Source organism: Acanthaster planci, linkage group LG13 (genome assembly GCF_054643075.1).
Source record: "Acanthaster planci isolate LZ-2023a linkage group LG13, COTS_SCS, whole genome shotgun sequence".
NCBI lineage: Eukaryota > Metazoa > Echinodermata > Asteroidea > Valvatida > Acanthasteridae > Acanthaster > Acanthaster planci.
Genome location: NC_141789.1, coordinates 136,661 through 157,554, shown reverse-complemented (window position 1 = coordinate 157,554; position 20,894 = coordinate 136,661). Strand labels below are relative to the sequence as shown.

The following is a 20,894-nucleotide window of genomic DNA, read 5'->3' as shown; positions in this document are numbered from 1 at the left end:
GGTTACATTGAACAAGAAGTATTTTTCCATATACAAGTTGACGAAATCGACTTGAGCGATTTCATTTTGGGGTCTCTATATACCTCCTTTAACTTTTTTGAGAAAACACCCAAATATCAGCACATCCATCACTCCCCACCAGGTTCTCAGGAGCAATGGACAATCATTCCTGTTAATTAACCGTAACCTACACAAAATAGGAGGTCTCCAAAATAGTGAAGTATGATCAACTTTCCAAGTCGGGTCAAATGGTGGCGCTATTTAAATTTTGCAGATTACATCGTGGGGCACACATTAACTGTTTGAGAACTGTATTTTGCCATCAAGATTTGAAAAGCAGCATGCTCTTCAAACTAGTACTTGGCAACAGCAAGGCTGGCTGGGATAACAGCATGGCAAGGGAAAGTCACTAAGGAATAAAATGATGAGGGATGGGCGGGGCTTGGAGTAGGTAGGAGAGGAGAGAAGTTAATGCACAGAAAGAAAGTAGGTGCGTGTTTACGACAGCTTTCAGGGAAATACAGTATACCACATTAATTAACAGATCTTGAATCTACAGATCTATGTAGTGCACTTATTAACAGGGAATGAACTTCACAAATAAAACAGGAAACATTGTAATAGCTACATTTGTTAAAAAATGCACTTTTTTAATTTACCTGGGAGAACACTGCAGACTTCAATTTAACTTTTTCCATTTGATACATATCAATAGCAATCTAGTTATGAAGACATCATTTCTTTGATTCCAAGATTTCTTGATAGTTGGATAATGACGAGAGAAACAAAGACACTGATATCATCCTTGTCTCTCGCTGAAGTGTCACAACCGGCGGCAGAACCGAGGGGTTCGGACTGAGGGCATGGCTTCCCCACTTTTGACAGGTCCTATAATAGGGCTGGGCTTAATGTTTGATGCCTGGTAGCATCACAATTTCAACCCTCCTCACTTTGAGAATCGTTCCGCTGCTGCCAAGAGTCACAAAAGCTGGTTGCATTTACATCAACGCCACACTTAAACTTTGTGATCACTTATTATATTCCTGTTGCATTTTCTTCAAACTTTGATTTCTTCTTTTTGTACTTCTTTACTAGCCATACCATTTTTTACGAGATCACAAAAACTTATTCCCTGGTTGTGAGGACAAACACACAAAACTTCACCTATTTTGTGGGGACTGAAAACGTTATGAGGACAGAAAAATGTCCCCACAACTCACTCCTAACTTACCCAACCAAAGAAATTGTCCCCTTAATCCGGTGAAGACTGATCCATGACAGGATGGCACAATAAATGGACCTTGTTACTCGAACTGGGTATCTCTCCGAAAATTTGTGCATTATTCACTTCACTTGTTGAAGAAATGTACGAATTTCAACACTGAACTGGACTGAAACATTCCTGGTCATCGTCCAAAACTAATATTTTGTTTAATAGAGGAATGTAACTGCTTACAAATCAAATGGCGTAAGCAATATTTCACCTTTAGATATGTGGTGGACACATCATGAAAATGCATAAAAACTACTCATTTTACATTTCATGTAGTTCCATTCCATTGATTCATCACTGATGCTACAGGCTAGCTTTGAACAACATTGCTTCATTTAAATCAAGCAACACTACGGTCAACAATCAGGATAAACTGCACGTATTCACTGCTTTTGTGGTACAAAAAGCCTTTAAATGTCAATGACACAATACAAACTACACGTACAAATGACACACAGAACTGGTGTGCTTGCCTGCCTCAGTTTATCCTCGTGCCTTCCAAGGTATGGAATGGAGGCCATGTTTTCTTACATCATCCAAATTCCTCACATCCAGTGCTCAAGATGTGGAGTCTCTATTGACTGTTTCACCTGTTTCATCTTTGATTAGTGTCAATGGAGAATCTCTTCTGTTGAAGGCAATAATACAGGAACATGGAAGTACTATATCAGGTTCTAAGTTTGCCAAGTCAAATATCAACTCTACATTCACCAGTGCCTTTAGCCCTAACCCCCAAGGATGTATGTAAAATAGTATTGAAATTGGAGGATTTGGGACTGTTAGGGTTAATTTCCACTTTGTGCATCTAGAGTGGCAAGATATGCCCTCACAAACCACAGCCAGCATCACCATGGCATTTTGGAACAAACATGTTCAAAGAATCTCAGATAGGGGTGCATGTGTCCTAATAATTTATATATCTACAGGGACAAGTTTTTATCATTATTATAAATAACTACATGTAACTTTACATGTAGCAGTTCACTTCTCATTTGGCCAGATGACAGGTAGTTGACAGGTGGTTTACCTTGCTTTAGCTGCTCTAGCTGCTTGTGTCTTGGCAATGAGTTGTCTCTTTTGTGCTATGGAATCATTCAGCATATTCTCTATTGATGTAAATGAATGAGTGCTATTCTGTATTTCACTCACAGCCCTGTAGACAGAATGTGATTACAAAAAATTTATCATGGAGAAATGAAACAGATGGCAGAAGAATAGATTTGTCATGTAATGTCTACATAGAAAATCGTATGTTCCCATCATAGTAATTTAAGAAAACTAGGGCTGGAGCAAGTTCTGTGGTGATCTGTAACAACTATTTTAAAAGGGTGAGCCTTTAAAACAATGTGACTGGTTCCTTTCCTACCTGATGGCATAATCCACATCATAATATGCCCCTTGAACAAGTTGCTGTGTCTGTCCAAGTTCCATCTAAGAAAGAATGATAAAAAATCTTGACATAAAACAAAATCTTAATTCACGACAAGGGTGCAAATCTAAATTACCTTTAATCTGAAGACTCTGTAACAAAGTCAATGGAGCTATACATGTACATCAGATTACTTTAAAATTGGAGGCTTTTATTCTCCTACGATGATTTGGGAAATACATTTTAATTACAGTCAGGCTAACTTGGTTTAAGCTTACCTTGCATTCTGCCAGCCTTGGTAAAGATTTTCTAATGTGTTCCTGAATTCGAAACAAGGCAAGTGAAGGCTCATTGGCAACGATATGCATACACTCCGAGAACTTCTCAGTTACTGTTGAATGAAAGGTCAAAGGTGTTAAGATGATTGAAAAACAAGAGTAAATTTAAAGCACAGCATTGTTAGAGGGGCAGACCAACAGAAGCAAATAATCAAATTTGGCAAATATGGTTTAATATGCTACAAGTACACTAGCATTTATTACATCAAGGAATTGTTATTAGATATCACACACATACCTTTCTTGACACGATATTCCACCTCAGGGTCACCAGAATCTGTCAAGAAACAAATGGATATATTAATCTTACCGTTATACACATACATAGTTAAAATAATGAGCCAGTTCGATATTCCAACAGTGCATGCTCAGCACGAGGCGCGTGATAGTCTGTCCTATCAATGCAGCAATACACTGACTCACGCGCGGCATGCAGTTCATTCCTGAATTTTTTGAAATACCGAACTGGCTCCTTCCAAGAACTAGCAACACTCCTTGTACATGGTGCAACCGCAAACCTAACCTAATTTAGTACTTCCACCATGCATAGCTTCAAGTTTTATCTTAGAACTAGCAAAGAATACAACCTTGCACAAAAATGAGAGTCCGATTGTTGTTTGAATCTTGGACTAACCTAATCCTTAGTGTGAAAGTGAATGAACTTGGATGATACATTGTACTTGTAGATTGGTGTTTGCCACTGGATTGATGTCGTGGGCGCTACTGCACATCATTTACCCCCAGAACTGTGGGGTTCAACGTCCACCACGCTCATGGGAGCGGGGAAGACGTCGGACCTCACAGTTTTGGGGTACACATCATTAACAGTGTTTTCTTCCCAAAAAGAGTTCCACACACCACACACGGACAACTCTAATTTTCCCTTAAAATGTTTATGACAAGCCTCCAGGAAGTGTTAACACGTCCCAAAAAGTAAAATGTAGCTGAGAAATTTAAGTTAAGAATTCACTTAGAAAACAATTAGGCCAAGGTTTATTAAGACAAATCTCACAGGTTTGTGCATCAAGTGTTGTCCATATACAGAACTCTTCGTTTACTAACACGCTGTGATACAGCGAGGCTAGCCATGATGATGGCTGACCCAACTATGACGTAACACACCTACTCTACGCACATGACTCATACATCTGTACATGCAGAGATGAAAACATAATGCAAACCATGCAAAAAAATACGAAACGTCGTAAACATTATCTGTGGCCTAAATATGCAGTCTAGTCTACTGCATTTCTCACCTGAACTTCGATTAACCGATGCATGAAGAAGAGCTTGACTACCGAAAGAATCCATAGCAAGATATCGCGCTAGCGTATGCGGCTCCAAATGCGCGAGTCCCTATATCTGCTGCGTCATGGAGGAAGGATATTTTTTGCGCTCTGTCAGATGAATTAAAGTGCACGGATTGAAAGGAGGTTTTCCCACAATGCATTAGCAACAACCAGAAATTTTGAACTTCAAAAATGCCGATATAGGGCAAACCTACTTCAACTATTTTCTAGAAAATAAGTCAAAGAACTAACTACTGGGTGATTTTTCTAGATCTTCTGTCATGGTATGCGTTTTGTTGAGTTTAAGCGTAAGCGTAATTTTTGAGGGCGCTCTTCCAAAATCAACTCGTCAAGATGGTCAACACAGAAAGCACCGGCATACACTTTTATGTAAGGCTCTGCTCGATTTGTTCATGTTGGTCAATAGCCGTAGTATTTCGGGGCTGATAGTCTCGATAGGGTGTTTTACAATAGGCTTCACTGATTTCTGCAAGTTTCTATCAAAACCGTGCTTTGCCGCGTTAGATCTGCATGTTAATTTTGTTTGTCGCCCTCTATTGATAAAATATAAATTTTAGAAGAAACATTTTTTTTGTCGTACATGGTTGTCAACTGGCAAGCGTAACAGTTTGAAGAACGGTTGACTATCGGCGAACCATTAATAAGACCAACATGTGCATGTACAAATTAAGGACAGCCACTAGCCCCAATTTAATCATTTCTTGATTTGGTTACTATGAATGTTGTTCACATAGGCCCTACCTTTTTGTCATTCATTCTGTCTATGCGCGGTAAGTGAAAGATCAGTGTGCCGCGGCGGCATGCTTTCTTGCCCAAAACCACTACTAGTCAATCCTATTACTGATCATTCGTAGTTCCAGTAACAAGTGTGCAGCAGATGTAATGATATTACAACCACATCTTTGGTTTGTGTTTATCTTGTCTGCCTCTTCTACGGCCGTATCTTATGAAATTCAAGCTGGTCTAATCATGCTGATAATATGCTGTTCTCTTTCTACACGTATGTCAAGAGGATGATTAAGTTTTTCCTATTTGTGATGCACAAGTTTTTGGAGATAATAAACATTGACTGAACCAATCGATCAATTCCTCGCAAACTACCTTCCTATTACCATATCGCATTCACCTGAAATCTGATACGGCCTGCACTTTAAGATAAAGCAAAACACATTCGATCCGACCCGAGCAGATTTCGCGGGTCTCCAATATTTGTACAAATCATATGTGCCTTCCCCGGTTGTAAACCCTTCGCTAGGCTTGTCAAAACATGCGTGTGTGTTTAAGGAGACGACTGACAAGCTGTAGCGTTGACATTTTGATTGCCGTAGACCTAGATACTGATCCAAGGCTTGCTGAAAGAAGCGGATGTAGATGTACAGGTAGGTAAAGGAGAAATCGCACAAATATAGACGCTGCAAGCGTACGTGTATTGATGTTAAAAAGCAGCTGGAGATCATACCATGCTTAAACAAGCTTTAAATCCATCATGTAAAGTGCATGCAGATGTACTGGACCAAGAGCCCAACAGAAGCGTCACCAACAAGTTTCACACTGATTCCACTGTTATATTTATTCGTGAAAATAAGCTTCGAAAATTCGGCAACTGTTTTACTGCGTCAAACGTTTTATCGTTTACTTCGCGGACCAAGGCTGAAACTCAAAAAGGATCATATAGAAGTTTTATGAAATTTCTTCTTTATTTCCATTATGTTGGCACCCTTTTATTTCAATCTGTATCATTACACATTTTATGTCTATTAATTTAAATCCTGTTTCCGTCATCCATCTCTAGTTCCTGAGGTTTTTTTAAAATATAAGCATACCGAATCTTTCCGTATGGTGGCGCCCTTTTACATAACAGTTTCCTTAGTTCAAGCACTCGGTGGTGGAGCTCTGTTAAGTTCCATTATCACACTCGAATGTGTTTTGCAGTGTTCGTTTAGCCAATCAGGCGCAGCTCCAATCAATAATCGCCTGGTGGGGAGAAACTGTTAGTGCGGACCTACTCCCTGAAAGACTCTCTACGCCGACTTTCATTACAGTTGTTGATAGTTCAGGAGCATGGCAGGTCCTCCGAGCACAGCTCCCCCGTGGGTTAGCACGGGGTCGCAAGGTACGTGGGCTAGTTGGACCAGGAATCTCGCCTACACATCCGCCGAATATATCACCGATATTACTGTGGACTCGACCACAACGTCATCTCCCAGTACTACATATATTCAGAGAATTACTTCGGATAGTACGGGCGCTTCATGGTCAACAGTGGAACACCAGCAATCTGCCGTTGCGTTCATTACTCAATCGGAGTTTCTCACCGGCTCAACAGCGATATCAAAGGCATATACGACAGACGATGCGCGTATAGCTAGCGTTTCGTCTGCAGCATCAGGTATTTATGACTCTGGGACCACAACAGATAGATTCCAGACGACCACAATGATGGATTCCACCTCATTCATCAGTACAACTTGGCTAAATAATTCTGCCTCTATGGTAGATATTGTAACGAGAGAACCACCGGTTGAAGACACCCTTGCTAAGGATGTCATCGTCGGTAGCTTGCTGTCAGTCCTCGGCCTTCTAACAGTCTTTGGAAACACCTTAGTCATTCTCGCCATTTATCGCGAGAGGTGCCTCCGAACTGTTACCAATCTTTTCATTGCCTCACTTGCTTCAGCTGACTTCATCATTGGAACCACAGTCATACCATTCGCTATTTATAATGAACTCCGTTTCGGTGAGTGGGTCTTTGGCAAATCATGGTGTGACTTGTGGCACGCAATTGACATATTGGCGTGTACCGCATCGATAACCAATTTGTGTGTGATTGCTGTGGATCGATATTGGGCCATCACGCGTCCAATGAGCTATCCCTCTAGAATGACCAAGAAACTGGGAATATTTCTGATTGCCTGTGTGTGGATTTGTTCATCGTTAATCTCATTTCCTTGCATTGCTTGGTGGCAAGCCGTGGAACCACCTGATAGACCAGATACTGATTGCGTTTTTCCCGAAGATGCTACATACCTTATCATTTCATCTTGCATTTCGTTCTATATCCCATCCACTTTGATGATATTCATGTATGCACAAGTTTACCGAACAGCTGTTGAGCAAGTTAAGGTTATCAAAAGTGGACAGAGGAAAGTTAATGCTGGTTCCCATCACCAAGGTGCAATGTCTATGAGAGTACATCGTGGGGGAACAGTAAACAACCACCACTCGGCCGGTTATACCAATGGGTATAACGCTCGAAACGTTGGAATGACTGGAGGAATCCACGGTGGAGCTAAGAATGCTGTGAATAATGCAAGACGATCTCTCCTTGCCGGTATGAACCGAGAACATAAAGCTGCCCGAACTCTCGGTATTGTCATGGGTGTCTTCATCATGTGTTGGTTACCTTTCTTTATTGTCAATGTCATGGCACCAGTATGTCCAGATTGTATTGTTAATCCCCACATTACATTTCCCGTAGTGACATGGCTAGGATATGCCAATAGCGCACTGAATCCGGCTATCTATGCCTTCGCTAGTCGTAAATTCAAGCGTGCCTTCATCAAGATAATCTGTGATTGCCTCCCACGTCGATACCAACCTGACAAATGGGAGAGGAGACGGCGACCACGCCGTACAATGTCGATGAGTAACATGGAACCAGATTCATCCTATACTATGGTAGAATATGGAGAGACTTTGGTTCGGCCGGCGGACCGTAAAGTGGACTCTTCTACGGCCATTCTTAGTGGAGGCAGGCCTCACTTATATTCTCTAAGACAAACATATTTCTAGAGCAAATCATAGTGTGCGTGAATATTTATTGTGTTGGTGATGTACAAACATGGTGTAATTTACCTTCTCTATAGTAACCATGTTAGGAAGTATTTACATTGAACTCGACCAAATTCATAGAAAATGATTATATTCAAAAGACATTGTACACAAGACGGTTAAATAAAATATTTTCAAAATACACTTATCAACTTTCGAGCCAATATAAAAAAAATCCCAAATAGTGAGTAATAAATAAAACAAAATCCTGACTGACACTCCACTGGCATGGATTTCAACAGCGTTAACCTCATAGGAAGAAAGACTCTTGGAAAAAGTACCAAATGGCTTGAAACGTCACCTGTGCGCTGCTAGAAAAATTGTTCATGTACTTCAGCCGTAACAGATGTACTCACGCGTGGCTATTGGACAGGGTCTCTTGAATAAGAAAATGACCCCATCTGTGATGCTTTCTAACGATAGAAAAATAAAATAGGCTGACAGGGGAAATAAATCCAAAATGTGCCAGTATAATGATGTGTTGCTGCTATAGACGTCAGGGAACACAACAGTTGCCTGTTTTTATCATGTACTTCAGCTGTTGGTCTGTAGGTAATGTATTCATATCTGAAATCTGTTTTAGTGATGCATGCGGCAAGGTACGCAAAGAAAGCTGGTTATGTTTTGTAACGTATGCAGCGATAGAACCAACGGGGAAATGGATAGTAGTTACCAATTTAGAATCATCTTTAATTTTTTTTATTAATTTCTACTATTTCTTTTGCCTGGCAGAAGGGAACTAGGGTAATTATTTTTTACACAACTCTCAATGCAACAAGTCACGCCCTTCTGCCAGGTAGTGGGCGACCTTCATGTTTACAGTGATGTGTATAAAATGTTCATTGATGTTGCGGTTTGTGGCGATGTAATTTGAAAACTTCTCTAACGTAATATGCCCACTTTTACAGTGTGTACATGTTAACTGAAGCATGTACACTACTTGGGATGGAGAAATGGGTAAATAACACATATCTACAAGTGACTAAACATTGGTGAGATAAGTTCCTTGGTACAAAATACAGCAATGTTCGTGTAGTTTGGATAAAAGGGGCCATTAAACCAAACCTGGCGGTGGTCTTAAATCCTGCCGTGCCACAAGGTATAATTTGCAATAAATAGAGCACTGCGAATTACTACGTGTCTGCATGAAGTAGACCTCCCATCTTTATCACTGATTGCGTTTACAACGAAAAGTAAAACGCAGCCAAGGAAAAGAAATCGATGAAATTATAATTAAATTGATAAGATGTCATCTGCAGTTATAGCGGAAATGGCCCGAGACTACCGAGTCATTTAATCACAAATGTGATTAAAGAGCGAGGACAGGGAATAGCTTCTGGATTCAGTGATGAAATGGATAAGAAAATATGACCTAAGGTAAAAATGGGTAATTACATGTAATAAGGATACAAAAACGTTATGCTTGCTTATGTCAAAATGCACTTTCATTTTTTCTTTCACGAGCTTGTTTGTGAAGAAATCAATCATTAAACGAAATTTATTAAATCAAAGAGAAACTAATATGAGAACCGTCAATGTAAATTTTCATTAATGCCAAAGTTTTGTCTGCAACTTTGCTACCAACTATGTACAATAACCGGTAACTTCCGACGGATGAAATGATTTAAAGGACAAGTTAAAAAAAGTACAAGAGCTGTTCTGTACGTATACCTCATGAAAATTACCATTTTGTTCTTTGTTAATGAAAATAGAAAATCTTTCCATTTCAATCTCCTGACAATAGACAGGGCAAGCGTACTTACGCCGTTTTTTTCAGAAACATTGTCACACTCTAAAAAGAAATTGTCGCATGGTGTTATCGGAAATCCCTCTTACATAATGCCACAGGTAGTTTAGAGATTGCGCCCAGGATATTTTGAAGCATAAAAAGGCCTTCTCGTTCTTGCTTCAAATATAGTTCGTGGTGTAAAATGAGTTTGGCACGTGTGCGGTTTTTGCACGAAACTGCAAATTCATTTAAAAGACCAGTGTGAGTAGTACAATGCAAATAAAACTATGTTTCGTTTAATGCAATGGCTGCTCACGGATGTCAATACTTAACAACTGCAATTGTTCCAAGGTTTCAATCATTTAAACTCTCCCATGCATTGAGAAGAGACAACTTTTGATTGCCAAGATGTATTAAGACGATCTTACATTGATTTAATTATTTCTCGTCTTTTTTTTTTTAAAGAGCTTTGCTTTTTTACGTCATCACTAAAAGTAGCAACATTAGAAGCTTTCTCTGATAGGGATTTATTTTTGTATTCAAATTTCAATATCGCATTTAGCCAGTTGTACATGTATTCTGCAATGCCAAATAATTTTCTTTCATTTATAATAAACTGTTCAATTTAAGTGCGACATTTATTCTTTTCGTTAAACTGTCTGAACAGTGTTCTCCTGGTTCATTCTTGACGAACAAGGACGATGGGCTTTGCCAAGACGACTCAACTGTTATTGGAAGTAGAGATTCACGTTATATCTTTGCTCGAAAACCTGTATGGTGAGGATTGTCGCCTTGTGGTTTAATTATAGTGAGGCATTTTGCTTCTATTACGAAGTAGTTTTGGTTCCAGCAAAGCACTTTATGTAGTGCACTTTATTAAGAGGCAGCGCATAAATTAACCTGGTCCTCTGAGTATTTCAATTGTCACAATTATTGACTTGACTCACGAAAAGCGTGTGGATGACAATCGACCAGTTGCCAGGAGCAACTACCGTCTACTGTAAAGGGCAGTGTTTTCTTTTGGTTCAAATACAATTCTGATGTCACCGCTGACGTCATACTTTACCTGTGAACTTTCAACAAGCTAAATTTGGTTCCACTCAGATTGAGTTTCCGGTAAGTTAGCAGTGTGGCTCAAAGTATGGCTCCTATCGTTAACCCGAACGGTATTCGAGTGCGATGGTTTAATTTCGTTCCTCCAACAAGGTAGTATAGGCCAATGTATGTCAGCCTTTTGAATACCTACTTCCACCAACCACAGCCTTCGTGTTAAAAAGAAGTCTGTGTAGCCATTGATAATGAGGGAACCCTTTAAGCAACTAAGCTCTCCTGAACTATACACTGCACACGGCCGGTTATAGAACTTTTCTATATTGAATGAATAAGCGAGTGCAGCAAGGTAGTTTTCAAGTAGGGATCTGGGCAAAAAGGAATGTTTTCTAAGCATCAGCTACAAAGCTATGAATGCGTTAATTGCAATGAAGTATAGAGAGAAACTGTCCATGGTTCGTGAGTTAGTTCGGAGTAGTAAAGATCTTCCGATTTGTATTCGTTTTTGTAACCTAAGTGACCAATGCATTAGGGTTCCACAAGGGCTCTATACGCCGTCTTCATTCAATCACGAACCTCATTGTTTACGTCAAGTTGTTGAAATCAACCAAACGAAGGATGGGATAGGTCTTTAATCGCAGGTTACTTAGCTTTTACCAGTAAAGCTGCAATGCTTCCCTTCAATTTGTAGCATTTCTCAATGTCGCCATCTTGATTTACAATTTGAGTCAGTCAACAATCCACACTATTTCAACCTTGCCCAGAGGCATCCCTTAAATTCACCGCATGAAGATTCAATCAATTGAAGAGCGAGGGTGGAAGAAAACATTGAATTATAATTTCTGCGGTGCGCCCCTCTGTGGTCGCAAATAATATTGTAGGTCGTCAGGCGAAGTTTGAATTCAGTCCTGGTAGCCATATGTGATAAATTCCTCAAAACAATCAATCATATTAACAGTGACACGAGTAAGATAGACAATAAGAAAGAAACTCCAGTTAGTCATTCTCATCGAGCGGATGAGTTGACATACAGGTGATAAGACGTATGGAGGGCGTCATAACTGATTATATCACTCAAAATCCACGCATCGCTGAAAGTAATCAGTAATAAGCAGCGGACAAGTCACTGAATTAAGGATGAGCAATGTCACGAGTTTTCAAGAATTGTCCTTTTTGAATGTGCCGTGTAATGTTACAAGCGCTGATTTGGCAAAGTCGCAAAGGTTTTTTGCAAGCGAGTAGAAAATTGCATTCTTTGAGAGATGTATTACGTGTTAGTCGCATAACAGTCAACAAAATGTCGCAATAAAGATATAATCAATGAATGATTAGTGAAAACTAAACAGCAGATATTCGTGATTTCGTATATAGGTGTGTACGAACCTATCCAAGGTTGGCGTTGTGGGGCAATTTGAACGTTTCTGTGGATAGACTTCCAAGGAGTTGATACCTACACGAGCAACTGAATTGCAATGACATATTCCACAACGGTCACAAACGTTTACCCACATTCCATCAACTCCATGTTCACAGCACTACCTTTCAAGGTTAATAAACCGTTGGTCTCTTAATACAAATTTAATTTGGTTTACCTCTCAGATCGTTTCCGTTGCATGTTTTACCCTCGTTTCTATTTTAACAACTTTTATTTTTGTGCTGACACAGTTCGTCACAGTTCAGATGACATTAAAATCGACAATTGAAAAAAGGAGAAAACGACGCCAGCTTATAATGTCATATGATACCAAAGAGGATTATGAAGTTGCCCTCATCCATGCTATAATACAATCGCTATTTAGGCGGGCACTGATTTGTGCGCAGACACATGTTCAAAGTCAAGCAATAAATATGTCTACTGGTTTTAATACACAATCAATGCTCATATAAAAATAGGTTTTCCATAAATTTGGATAATTTATGATCAAAAAGACCGCCGTATGCTAAAATCGATTGTGAGACGAGCAAATAGAAGTAATGTCAGGTTGTTGATAAAACTGCGCTTAGCTGAGGCGTGTTGAGACGGTCAAGGATACCCCGTGTGTGGCTTCTGGTTGACCGAATGAATCGAATGATATCCATCCAGCAGATGATTGGGATTTCATTTTATGGTAAAATCCAAGTATACTTCATATCAGTGAAAAGAATGCACTGGTTCATACAATCAAGTACACGGGTCGAATCGAAACTTTAACGTTGGCTGTCAAACAGTAGCATCCCCAGACATCTGAAAACCTTGAAACATTGGGTTATCGAATGAAGAACAAAAACCACAAAAAAAAAACAACCAAAGCTAGCTGAGTGACGTTGTGAAGATGCATGTATCCAAATACAGCCACGTCTTAGCTTCATGTTCAAGACAAATATTCCTGAATACTTGACCATAACGCTTTTCTAAACAATAAGCTGAAGGACAGTGGGAAAAAGTTCCATCACGGTTATCATACCCACGATCTTCTGGTCATCACTTAACGACCATAATGCCGATGCCTTATTGATCGCAAAGTAAGATGTTATCATGCTTTTCATGTTGCTTCGTCTTCGTATCACAGATCATTTACAATTCAGTTTTGGGCTAGGTCTCGCTAAACAAGTCTGATATCATCACTGCAATATGTTTCGTGGTCACTATGGGCACTGTAGAAAGAGCTACAAGCGAATCCAACCGTTATTGCCAGAAAGGATAGAACCACATCGTAAAGGATATCAGTAAATGGGTCGATTAGACATCCAACAGATCTTTTACACAAACTCACGTTGGAATGTTTTGATAATCTATACAATGCAGGCACTAGTTCAAAGCCTTTAATCGGTGGCGTATCCAGGGAGGGGGGGGAAACTTGCCCCAGACGGATTATTTATTTATTTCTTTACAAAGAATACTTCAGAGTCGGTATATTTATTTATCAGATATTAGTACCAAAACCGTAAGAAAACAACACATGAGATAAATCAAGGACTAGGGACCGCAAGTAATGCCTTTGATATTTTTTGCCCCAACATCATGTTGAATGATCCGCAACCGCATTCGGCTATTGAATTTGCCCCCCCCCGAAAAAAAGCCGGATACGCCACTGCCTTTTATGTGTTTTAAGCAAGATCAAAATAAATCGCCTAAATCTCGTTTAATTCTGTGCCTATTTTTTTTAAAATTAAAATCCTTGCGCATGAGCATTTAGAAATGACATGTTGCAGACGATGATTGATTAATCATTTATTGATAGCAGCGACTGACGTCACATTCTCTGGGAAATGTTTTTCAAGTTGCTTATGAGGGGCTGAGGGCACACTTCAGTAAACATCTATTGTTAAGTACATCACCTTCTAGACGTGTCGGTTTTTATTTAATCTTGCTTCACGTGAACTCCCAATCCCCATGATGCATGGAGTCAACGTGCTTACAAGCCACAACTACTCCCTCACATCTACTTCGAGGATCAAATTCTGCCCATCTTCAAACAAAAACAGTTCTACTAACACATCCCAACATTTAGTCTAACGTGCCAAACGTGTCAGATTCGTCAGCTGAATGCTGCCAATGTTGACATATGAAAACATGCTCATAAAACAGTTAATGCAGCCAGTTTCATTATATGACATAGAAGTTGAACTGCTGTGGCATTATCACACGAAGATTGTGGCAGTTTGCAAAGTGTAAAACGTAGTCGAGTGGAGCAGTTAATGTTTGTTCTGAACTATTAACTTACAAATCGTTTGTGATTGCATCGAGTACGATCGCCACTGGGAAAGATGTTGCCAGATCATGCGAAGCGTCTCAATAAATTCAACCGCGGTTATTTGATACGTCTATGTAGTGTTTTGTTGTAAAATACAATGCACATTATGCGTGCAATTCTCTTCGTACTTTTTCAGATTGATATTCTATACCGTACAACACAGAAAATCATGAAATAAGGCACAAATTTTGAGAGAACTTCGTATACGCCTAAGTTTAACACATGAGATCAACAAGAATTTCAAATTTCTTCTTTTAAATTTGACAGCACACTATTGTATTAATTAGGTGAAATGGCTCCTTGGCGAAGTAACACCCTAAAGGAAGTTGACTTTTCACAGTGTAAGAAAAAAACCCGGATGGAACAAAACAAGGCCTGAATAGCGTCCAGTGATGTTGAGACGTGGTTTGGATATTATTGCTACCGTGGCAGGTTCGCGATCTCCCTCCCTCTCCTGATTGTTATTATGACAATATGTTTCAGGGGGTATCGATTAAGCGTCAAGTCTGCGCACAGTTCACTCAAGCTGAAAGAACCGAGAAGGAGATGCTGGTTTGCCTAGGGACCAACTGAAATGCCTCTCTGCAGACATCAATTCGGGCGACTGACTCGCCAAGTTCGACGACTCTTTGATGTTTGTATTTTTGCAATGCCAGCTCAAGATTTTAGTTCTATTTTTTTAACCGGCACCGCAATAGCACAGGAATCAGTCGCCAAGTTGCGATTTAATCGCAGCTGTCAATTTTGCATGATCTCAAACAGTGAAGGTAATATTACGAAATTTGTTGAATGTGACAAAAATGTTTTCTTTTGCTAAAAGAAACTTGCTTATGATGCAAACAGATCGACGGCTGTTAAATGGATCATTTATTTCCAAACGGTACCCTTTATGAGTATATGCCCTTTATGAAAAGGTTTCCAAACTGCTCCCGAGATCATGCAACTTGGCAGAGATGATTTGATTAAAAGAAACATTTTCCCCCATGAAACAGGGTCATGCTTGTTGCATTAAATAACGAATGAAGTCACAATAACTTCATCGTCACAACACTGTCATGACAGCAAAAAAATTCATTGTTTACACAAAAGAACTTACGTTCAGTTTAAATGCAACCTTAATGAGAATTAAAATGCAAATGGATTTGAAAGCTGCGTTAGTTAAAAAAGAGAAACAGGTACAGTTAATAACCGATTTAATCTGGTCGTGTGTTTGGATGATTCAGTTATTTGATTCAACTGACCTTCATGAAGTCGATTGAATCACGCTAATTCAGCTTGAATGACCCGCCCGCGTTCAGGCGAATATAACCAGGCCTCAAATAGGAATTGGTTTCCTCAGTAAATGGTTCCACTGAACAAAGAGCTGCCTGAACTGAGGTGAAAAGATAGACATTGCAGATGACTATCAGGGGACCGACAATCACTGGCAGACCACGAGGTTAGTTAAAGGAAGTAAATGATCAACTATAGCATTTGCTATAGCAACAGTACAAGGAAACAGCATAATAAGCAACTCCTACAAAATTACTTCTAACCATCCAATTTAGAAGAGTAGCCAGGTAAAAACCAACAGAAACGATATTAATTAGCAATTAAAAGAGCGAGTCAACAAAACTGTTTAAAATAAATAAGCAATTAGTGGATAGATTTATCAGTTGGAAAACTGCTGAAAATAGTCGACCGGATTTAAATGTGCTTCCCTTGGAAACATCATGATATGACAATAATACATCAGAAACAAAAATGAAATAAAAAATGTCAATGTGTATGTTAAAGCTGCGTTGATCGTATAGATCTCCTTCAACGAATGCCCTGCCGTGGCATTCCAAAGTCAATCACTTGCTTCTCGGCCAAATATTTCGTCCAACATAAATTCCAACTATCTACAACTATACTTCAGACAGATATGCGTAATATAAATATGCGTTTCCTTGAACTGGGCATTTTAAAGAGCATGCACGTGATGCCATTCAAACATTGCTGTTGAAACACATTTGAATTCAAGTAAGACATGAGGCTGTTGTACTCTCGAAGCTGGTTGAAGAATTAAGGTCAGTTAAAGATAAAGCACTGTTCATATCGACGTCTCTGCGACTTACGTGTTTTTAAGCTGTTGAATTTAGGCTAAATAAATGATTTATTTGTTTCAAATAACTGCCTTAATGCCCACACATTTGATCAACATGTACAAGTAGTATCAACAAAATGAATCAGAATATGCAATCTTAACCTACGTAATCATAGCGCACGGAGATCCAAAGCCTGATACACCGTACCGGAATAGTTTGTAAATTAAATTCAAATATCACTGCACTATAAGAGTTTAGCTCTGATTAATTCTTGCTCTGTCACTTGCCTTTAATTCAATTCAAGTCTTTTTATCTCCTTACTGTTGAATTCCATTATAAGTCGCCTGAATTCATGTGAAATAAATGAAATAGCATGTTCTGTCCAAGGTCTCCTGCATTCACTTCTATTATCACCGGTCTTTTCACCAATATCCAGTCTTCTGTGATATGATGATAAATTTGGCTCGCGTTGCCATAGAAATCTGAAATCAGCCAAAGTTAGGCACGAAGTAAGGTATAAACGTGATTGACATAAATTACAGTTAATTAATTATAGTTAATTAATGTAGTACATGTCGTTTACGCATAAATAAAGCGTTATTACCTTCAGTAAGAAAAGATTACCATGAGTCAGAACTAAGAGTCTTGTTTGGTGGGGAAACAGAACATGATTCAAGGAGGATCCAACAGTAATTTGCCAATAGATGTCTTTTTAAGGTGAATGTACAGGTTCAAGAGAGGGACGCTTACAGGAAATGGGGCATGCATGGAGCCGGCCTCCACAGCAGGCCATTTCGCGGTACATTTCCAACACTCTGCATTATACCTCAGTCTTTCCTTCACAGTCAACTCAACGAGAAATCTCAGGCTTGATAAACACAGTGAAATATGTGCTCGAATAATAGGTAAAATCACTCATCTAAGCATCTGTCTAAATGAATCTTAGATTCCAAACGTAGACCGCATTTCAACCAGCACTATTTCCACTTAAGAACAACATTCTACGGAGATACGTCTTGACGATAACAATTCTTGAATAATCTTAAATTGTAACATAAACTATACACGTTACTGCAATTATACAAATTATTGTAATTATGCGAGGGCTTGACCAATCCCTGACTGCGCCTATCTTATGGCTTCTTGTCAGAGTTGAACTGTTCACCAACACAGACTCCCAACCTAGCGGGGGAATTTACCTTATTTTGGAGGCTATTCTGGCAGTTTTAAATGGCGATTTGCATCTTTTATTAAAGATGATTTCGCAAATTAATTTTCAACATTTTGAAACATAAAATGCTCTGCTTTCTTATGATGATTTATAAGACACACTATGAAAGCATTTAAATATTTTAATAGAACATTTAAAAATACTTGTTTTTGCATTCCCATAGCTTTAAATCTACATCTTCTGTAAAGTTTATGGCTACAGACGACATACTCTCTGTACTGTCGTAACAGCATATAATTAAAATATATGTATGTCATTATACCCACAATTGTAGGAATTTACAAGATCTCCAAAAATTTGAAAAGGAGTTTCAACAACGAGAATAAGACGAGTATCAGACTCAGATAATACAAGTTTTAAATTAATGGATTACAGTATTATGGAAGATATCCAATCGTGCATTGCATTAACAGAAATGTCAATGTCAAAACACTACTGCCTCAGCATAGCAGTTCAGATTAAGCCAAGACAGGTATAGAAAATCCACTTAAATTGACCGTCTATAATCAAGCCAATCCATTATTGATGTATCTGTCTGTCTGGAATTCGTTCTCAGACGATGCTTCATTCACGCGTCGCTGTGCTCTTCGTGGCCCTCATGAATAAAGACATTCTAAATATTGTAGACCCGAGCGTGGCAATGAGCAATGCCAGCGATGGTCCATTAAATATCTGCACGATCATTGTTTGCATTTCTTTTTTTCTGTATAAATCTTCTCTATGGCAGATATACTGAATCCAATTTCACAGGAGTGAACCGCGTTTAGTCTACGCAAAACTGACAGTATACTGATCACTCCAGTATACGGATATGATCAAGTTTCTTTTTAAAGCTTTATATTGCTGTATGGCGATTTTCTCCTGGACAGGTGAATACACGTCTTGCATGTTAATACCACCAGTAATCGGATGGCTTCAGACACAAACAGGTGGTTATGGTAACCTGGAAATGAGCTATCTTCCACAAATTCAATTATGAATGAAATATGGGTTCTAGTACAACCAGAAGACGATATGCGGTGACTTTTTTAGAAATTCTGTTAGACAACGAACTTCACAATTTTCACAATATTAGGGGCACGAAGCTTCTCAATAGATAAAAGCCAAAATATTTCTGGATATCAGCGATCTGTGACAAGATAACTGCATTTATACCAGGTCCAAACGACGACATCAGTGAACGTATGGCAAATAATGGCGCTCCAGCAAGTTGAGAGATAAACAACTTGTCTTCTCCACGTTTCTCACTTCCATACAAACGTATCTTCCCTCTTCCACCCGATATTATCCTGTTTGTCCCGTGATTCTGTCTGTCTGTGAGCGTGCATTGTATACTTGATGATCTTCGCAACTTCTTTTGTCTTACTGTTTACTTCCTAATATACCATCCCTCCGACGCCATTGAAGATCCACTTTACTCCTCAGTATAAACAGCTCAAGTTTCTCAGTTTCATTGAAATGTAATAGTAAACAACCTTCCAAATCGTTATTCATAAAGTTCGCAGGCACAAGAACGTGAATGTATTCTGCTGGTTAGTAGGTCTATACCATGAAGAGATTGAAGTAGCAATCAACTCGTCAACCAGATGCTTTCAATAAGCGAGGAAGGAGGCTCTCCTGCGCCCTCTAAGCTAACCCACAGACATCATCGATTCCACGATGTCAATCCGATAAATGGCAAAAGATTTCAAGAAGATCACGTGTTGATCCTCTCAGTCGCCAAACCTGAGAACAGACAACTTGAATTATTCATGGTTCGATTTGTTGCTATACTTCAGCGTTGGCAGAGAAAGGGGCTGATCGTCCAGGAGCGTGATGTGTATTATTGGTGCACATTAAACCTGCCCAAGTTAATTGAATTGTCAGTGGTAAAACTTGACATGGTCTATTTGTTCAGACAAGGCTGCAGCACGATCGATCACGGTAAAAACAGGAAATACTAAGCTTGGAGCTATCTCCCTACCCTCAACAGGGCAACTATCCGAAAACACCCCAACACGCCCAGGCTAAAAGTGACATCTAATCAAGGCTGAATTGTATAATAACAGTATATAACTGTATATAACACAATCGTTACACTCTAAAAGGCGTTTTGTGCATGCACGTACAAAGTAAGTGGGTGTGCAGCAATAAGCACGTGACGTGCATGGTTATTGACAGGGCTTGTACATACACCCAAAGGTCCCTTTCCAATACTTTTCTCTTTTGAAGGCTTACGGAATCTGAACCTTCACCCCCGTCTTTTTGTCACTGACTGTATAGGAAGACAGCATAGATTACAACAAATTAGCTATTAGACTTTTCCTATTTTCACTCCAGCCGTACTGGAGTCATTTCCTGGCATACTTTCTTCTCGTACCTCGTCAGCGGATTCCAGCCTCTCTTCGGCGTCTGCACGTTCCAACCAACCTGCATCAACATGCACAAGTGATTTCAAGTATTTGATCAACAGACCAAATGGATTCGAGCGCCCCGCTGTCGCTTACACTTGTTTTTCGATAGCAACCTTTTGAAATGTTTTCTTTATGAGCTTCGCTTTCCTCAACAGAGGGGGGAAAATGAACATCGGGTCGGTTTTGAAAGACGGTTGCTGTTTTAAACATTTGACATTTCATCGCATTTCCAGATACTGATTCGACTTTGTAAACTCTCACATTTAATTACAGTAAACATCAGACAAGATCCTCTGGGTGTGTGTGCGGAAACTGGTGGATTCGGACTGTCAAAACAGAGAAATTATGCAGTAGACCTTTACTGCTCGGAGGCAAAGTAAACCCCGCTACGACAATCTGGCAATTTTCAAACGGTTCCACGCTGTTTTGATGGTTTGTTATGCGAGGTGCCGCAGGAACGAGGTTATACTGTCTTAATGAAAACGACAAGTATGAGTAAAGTACCAGTTTTAGACCTTATTCCAAACCTTTGCAGACTGAATTCATATGGGAAACAGGTTCATGGAA

The 20,894-nt window shown here is 39.4% G+C and overlaps 2 protein-coding genes across 2 annotated transcripts; one reads left to right on the top strand and one right to left on the bottom strand.

Moving 5' to 3' along the window:
• Positions 1 to 625: 625 nt before the first annotated feature.
• LOC110990007 (BLOC-1-related complex subunit 8-like) lies at positions 626 to 4,567 on the bottom strand. Its single transcript, XM_022254759.2, has 6 exons — positions 4,237 to 4,567; positions 3,219 to 3,257; positions 2,921 to 3,033; positions 2,640 to 2,704; positions 2,301 to 2,426; positions 626 to 1,901 (listed from the first exon to the last, which is right to left on the bottom strand). Exons 1-6 carry the CDS (start codon positions 4,289 to 4,291, stop codon positions 1,832 to 1,834), a joined length of 468 nt encoding a protein of 155 aa, XP_022110451.2. The 5' UTR covers positions 4,292 to 4,567; the 3' UTR covers positions 626 to 1,831.
• A 1,642-nt stretch (positions 4,568 to 6,209) lies between these two features.
• On the top strand, positions 6,210 to 9,251 carry LOC110990005 (dopamine receptor 2-like). Its single transcript, XM_022254756.2, has one exon. It carries the CDS (start codon positions 6,352 to 6,354, stop codon positions 8,080 to 8,082), a length of 1,731 nt encoding a protein of 576 aa, XP_022110448.1. The 5' UTR covers positions 6,210 to 6,351; the 3' UTR covers positions 8,083 to 9,251.
• Positions 9,252 to 20,894: the final 11,643 nt, after the last annotated feature.

Bases quoted from the DNA above. Each gene is read 5' to 3' on its own strand.
- LOC110990007 (XM_022254759.2), bottom strand. From the start codon at position 4,291: ATGGATTCTTTCGGTAGTCAAGCTCTTCTTCATGCATCGGTTAATCGA. The intron at 3,258-4,236 runs GTGAGAAATGCA...GTTTCTTGACAG, and splicing joins ATCGGTTAATCGAAGTTCAG to ATTCTGGTGACCCTGAGGTG. The intron at 2,427-2,639 runs GTAGGAAAGGAA...TTCTGTCTACAG, and splicing joins GATGTGGATTATGCCATCAG to GGCTGTGAGTGAAATACAGA.
- LOC110990005 (XM_022254756.2), top strand. From the start codon at position 6,352: ATGGCAGGTCCTCCGAGCACAGCTCCCCCGTGGGTTAGCACGGGGTCG.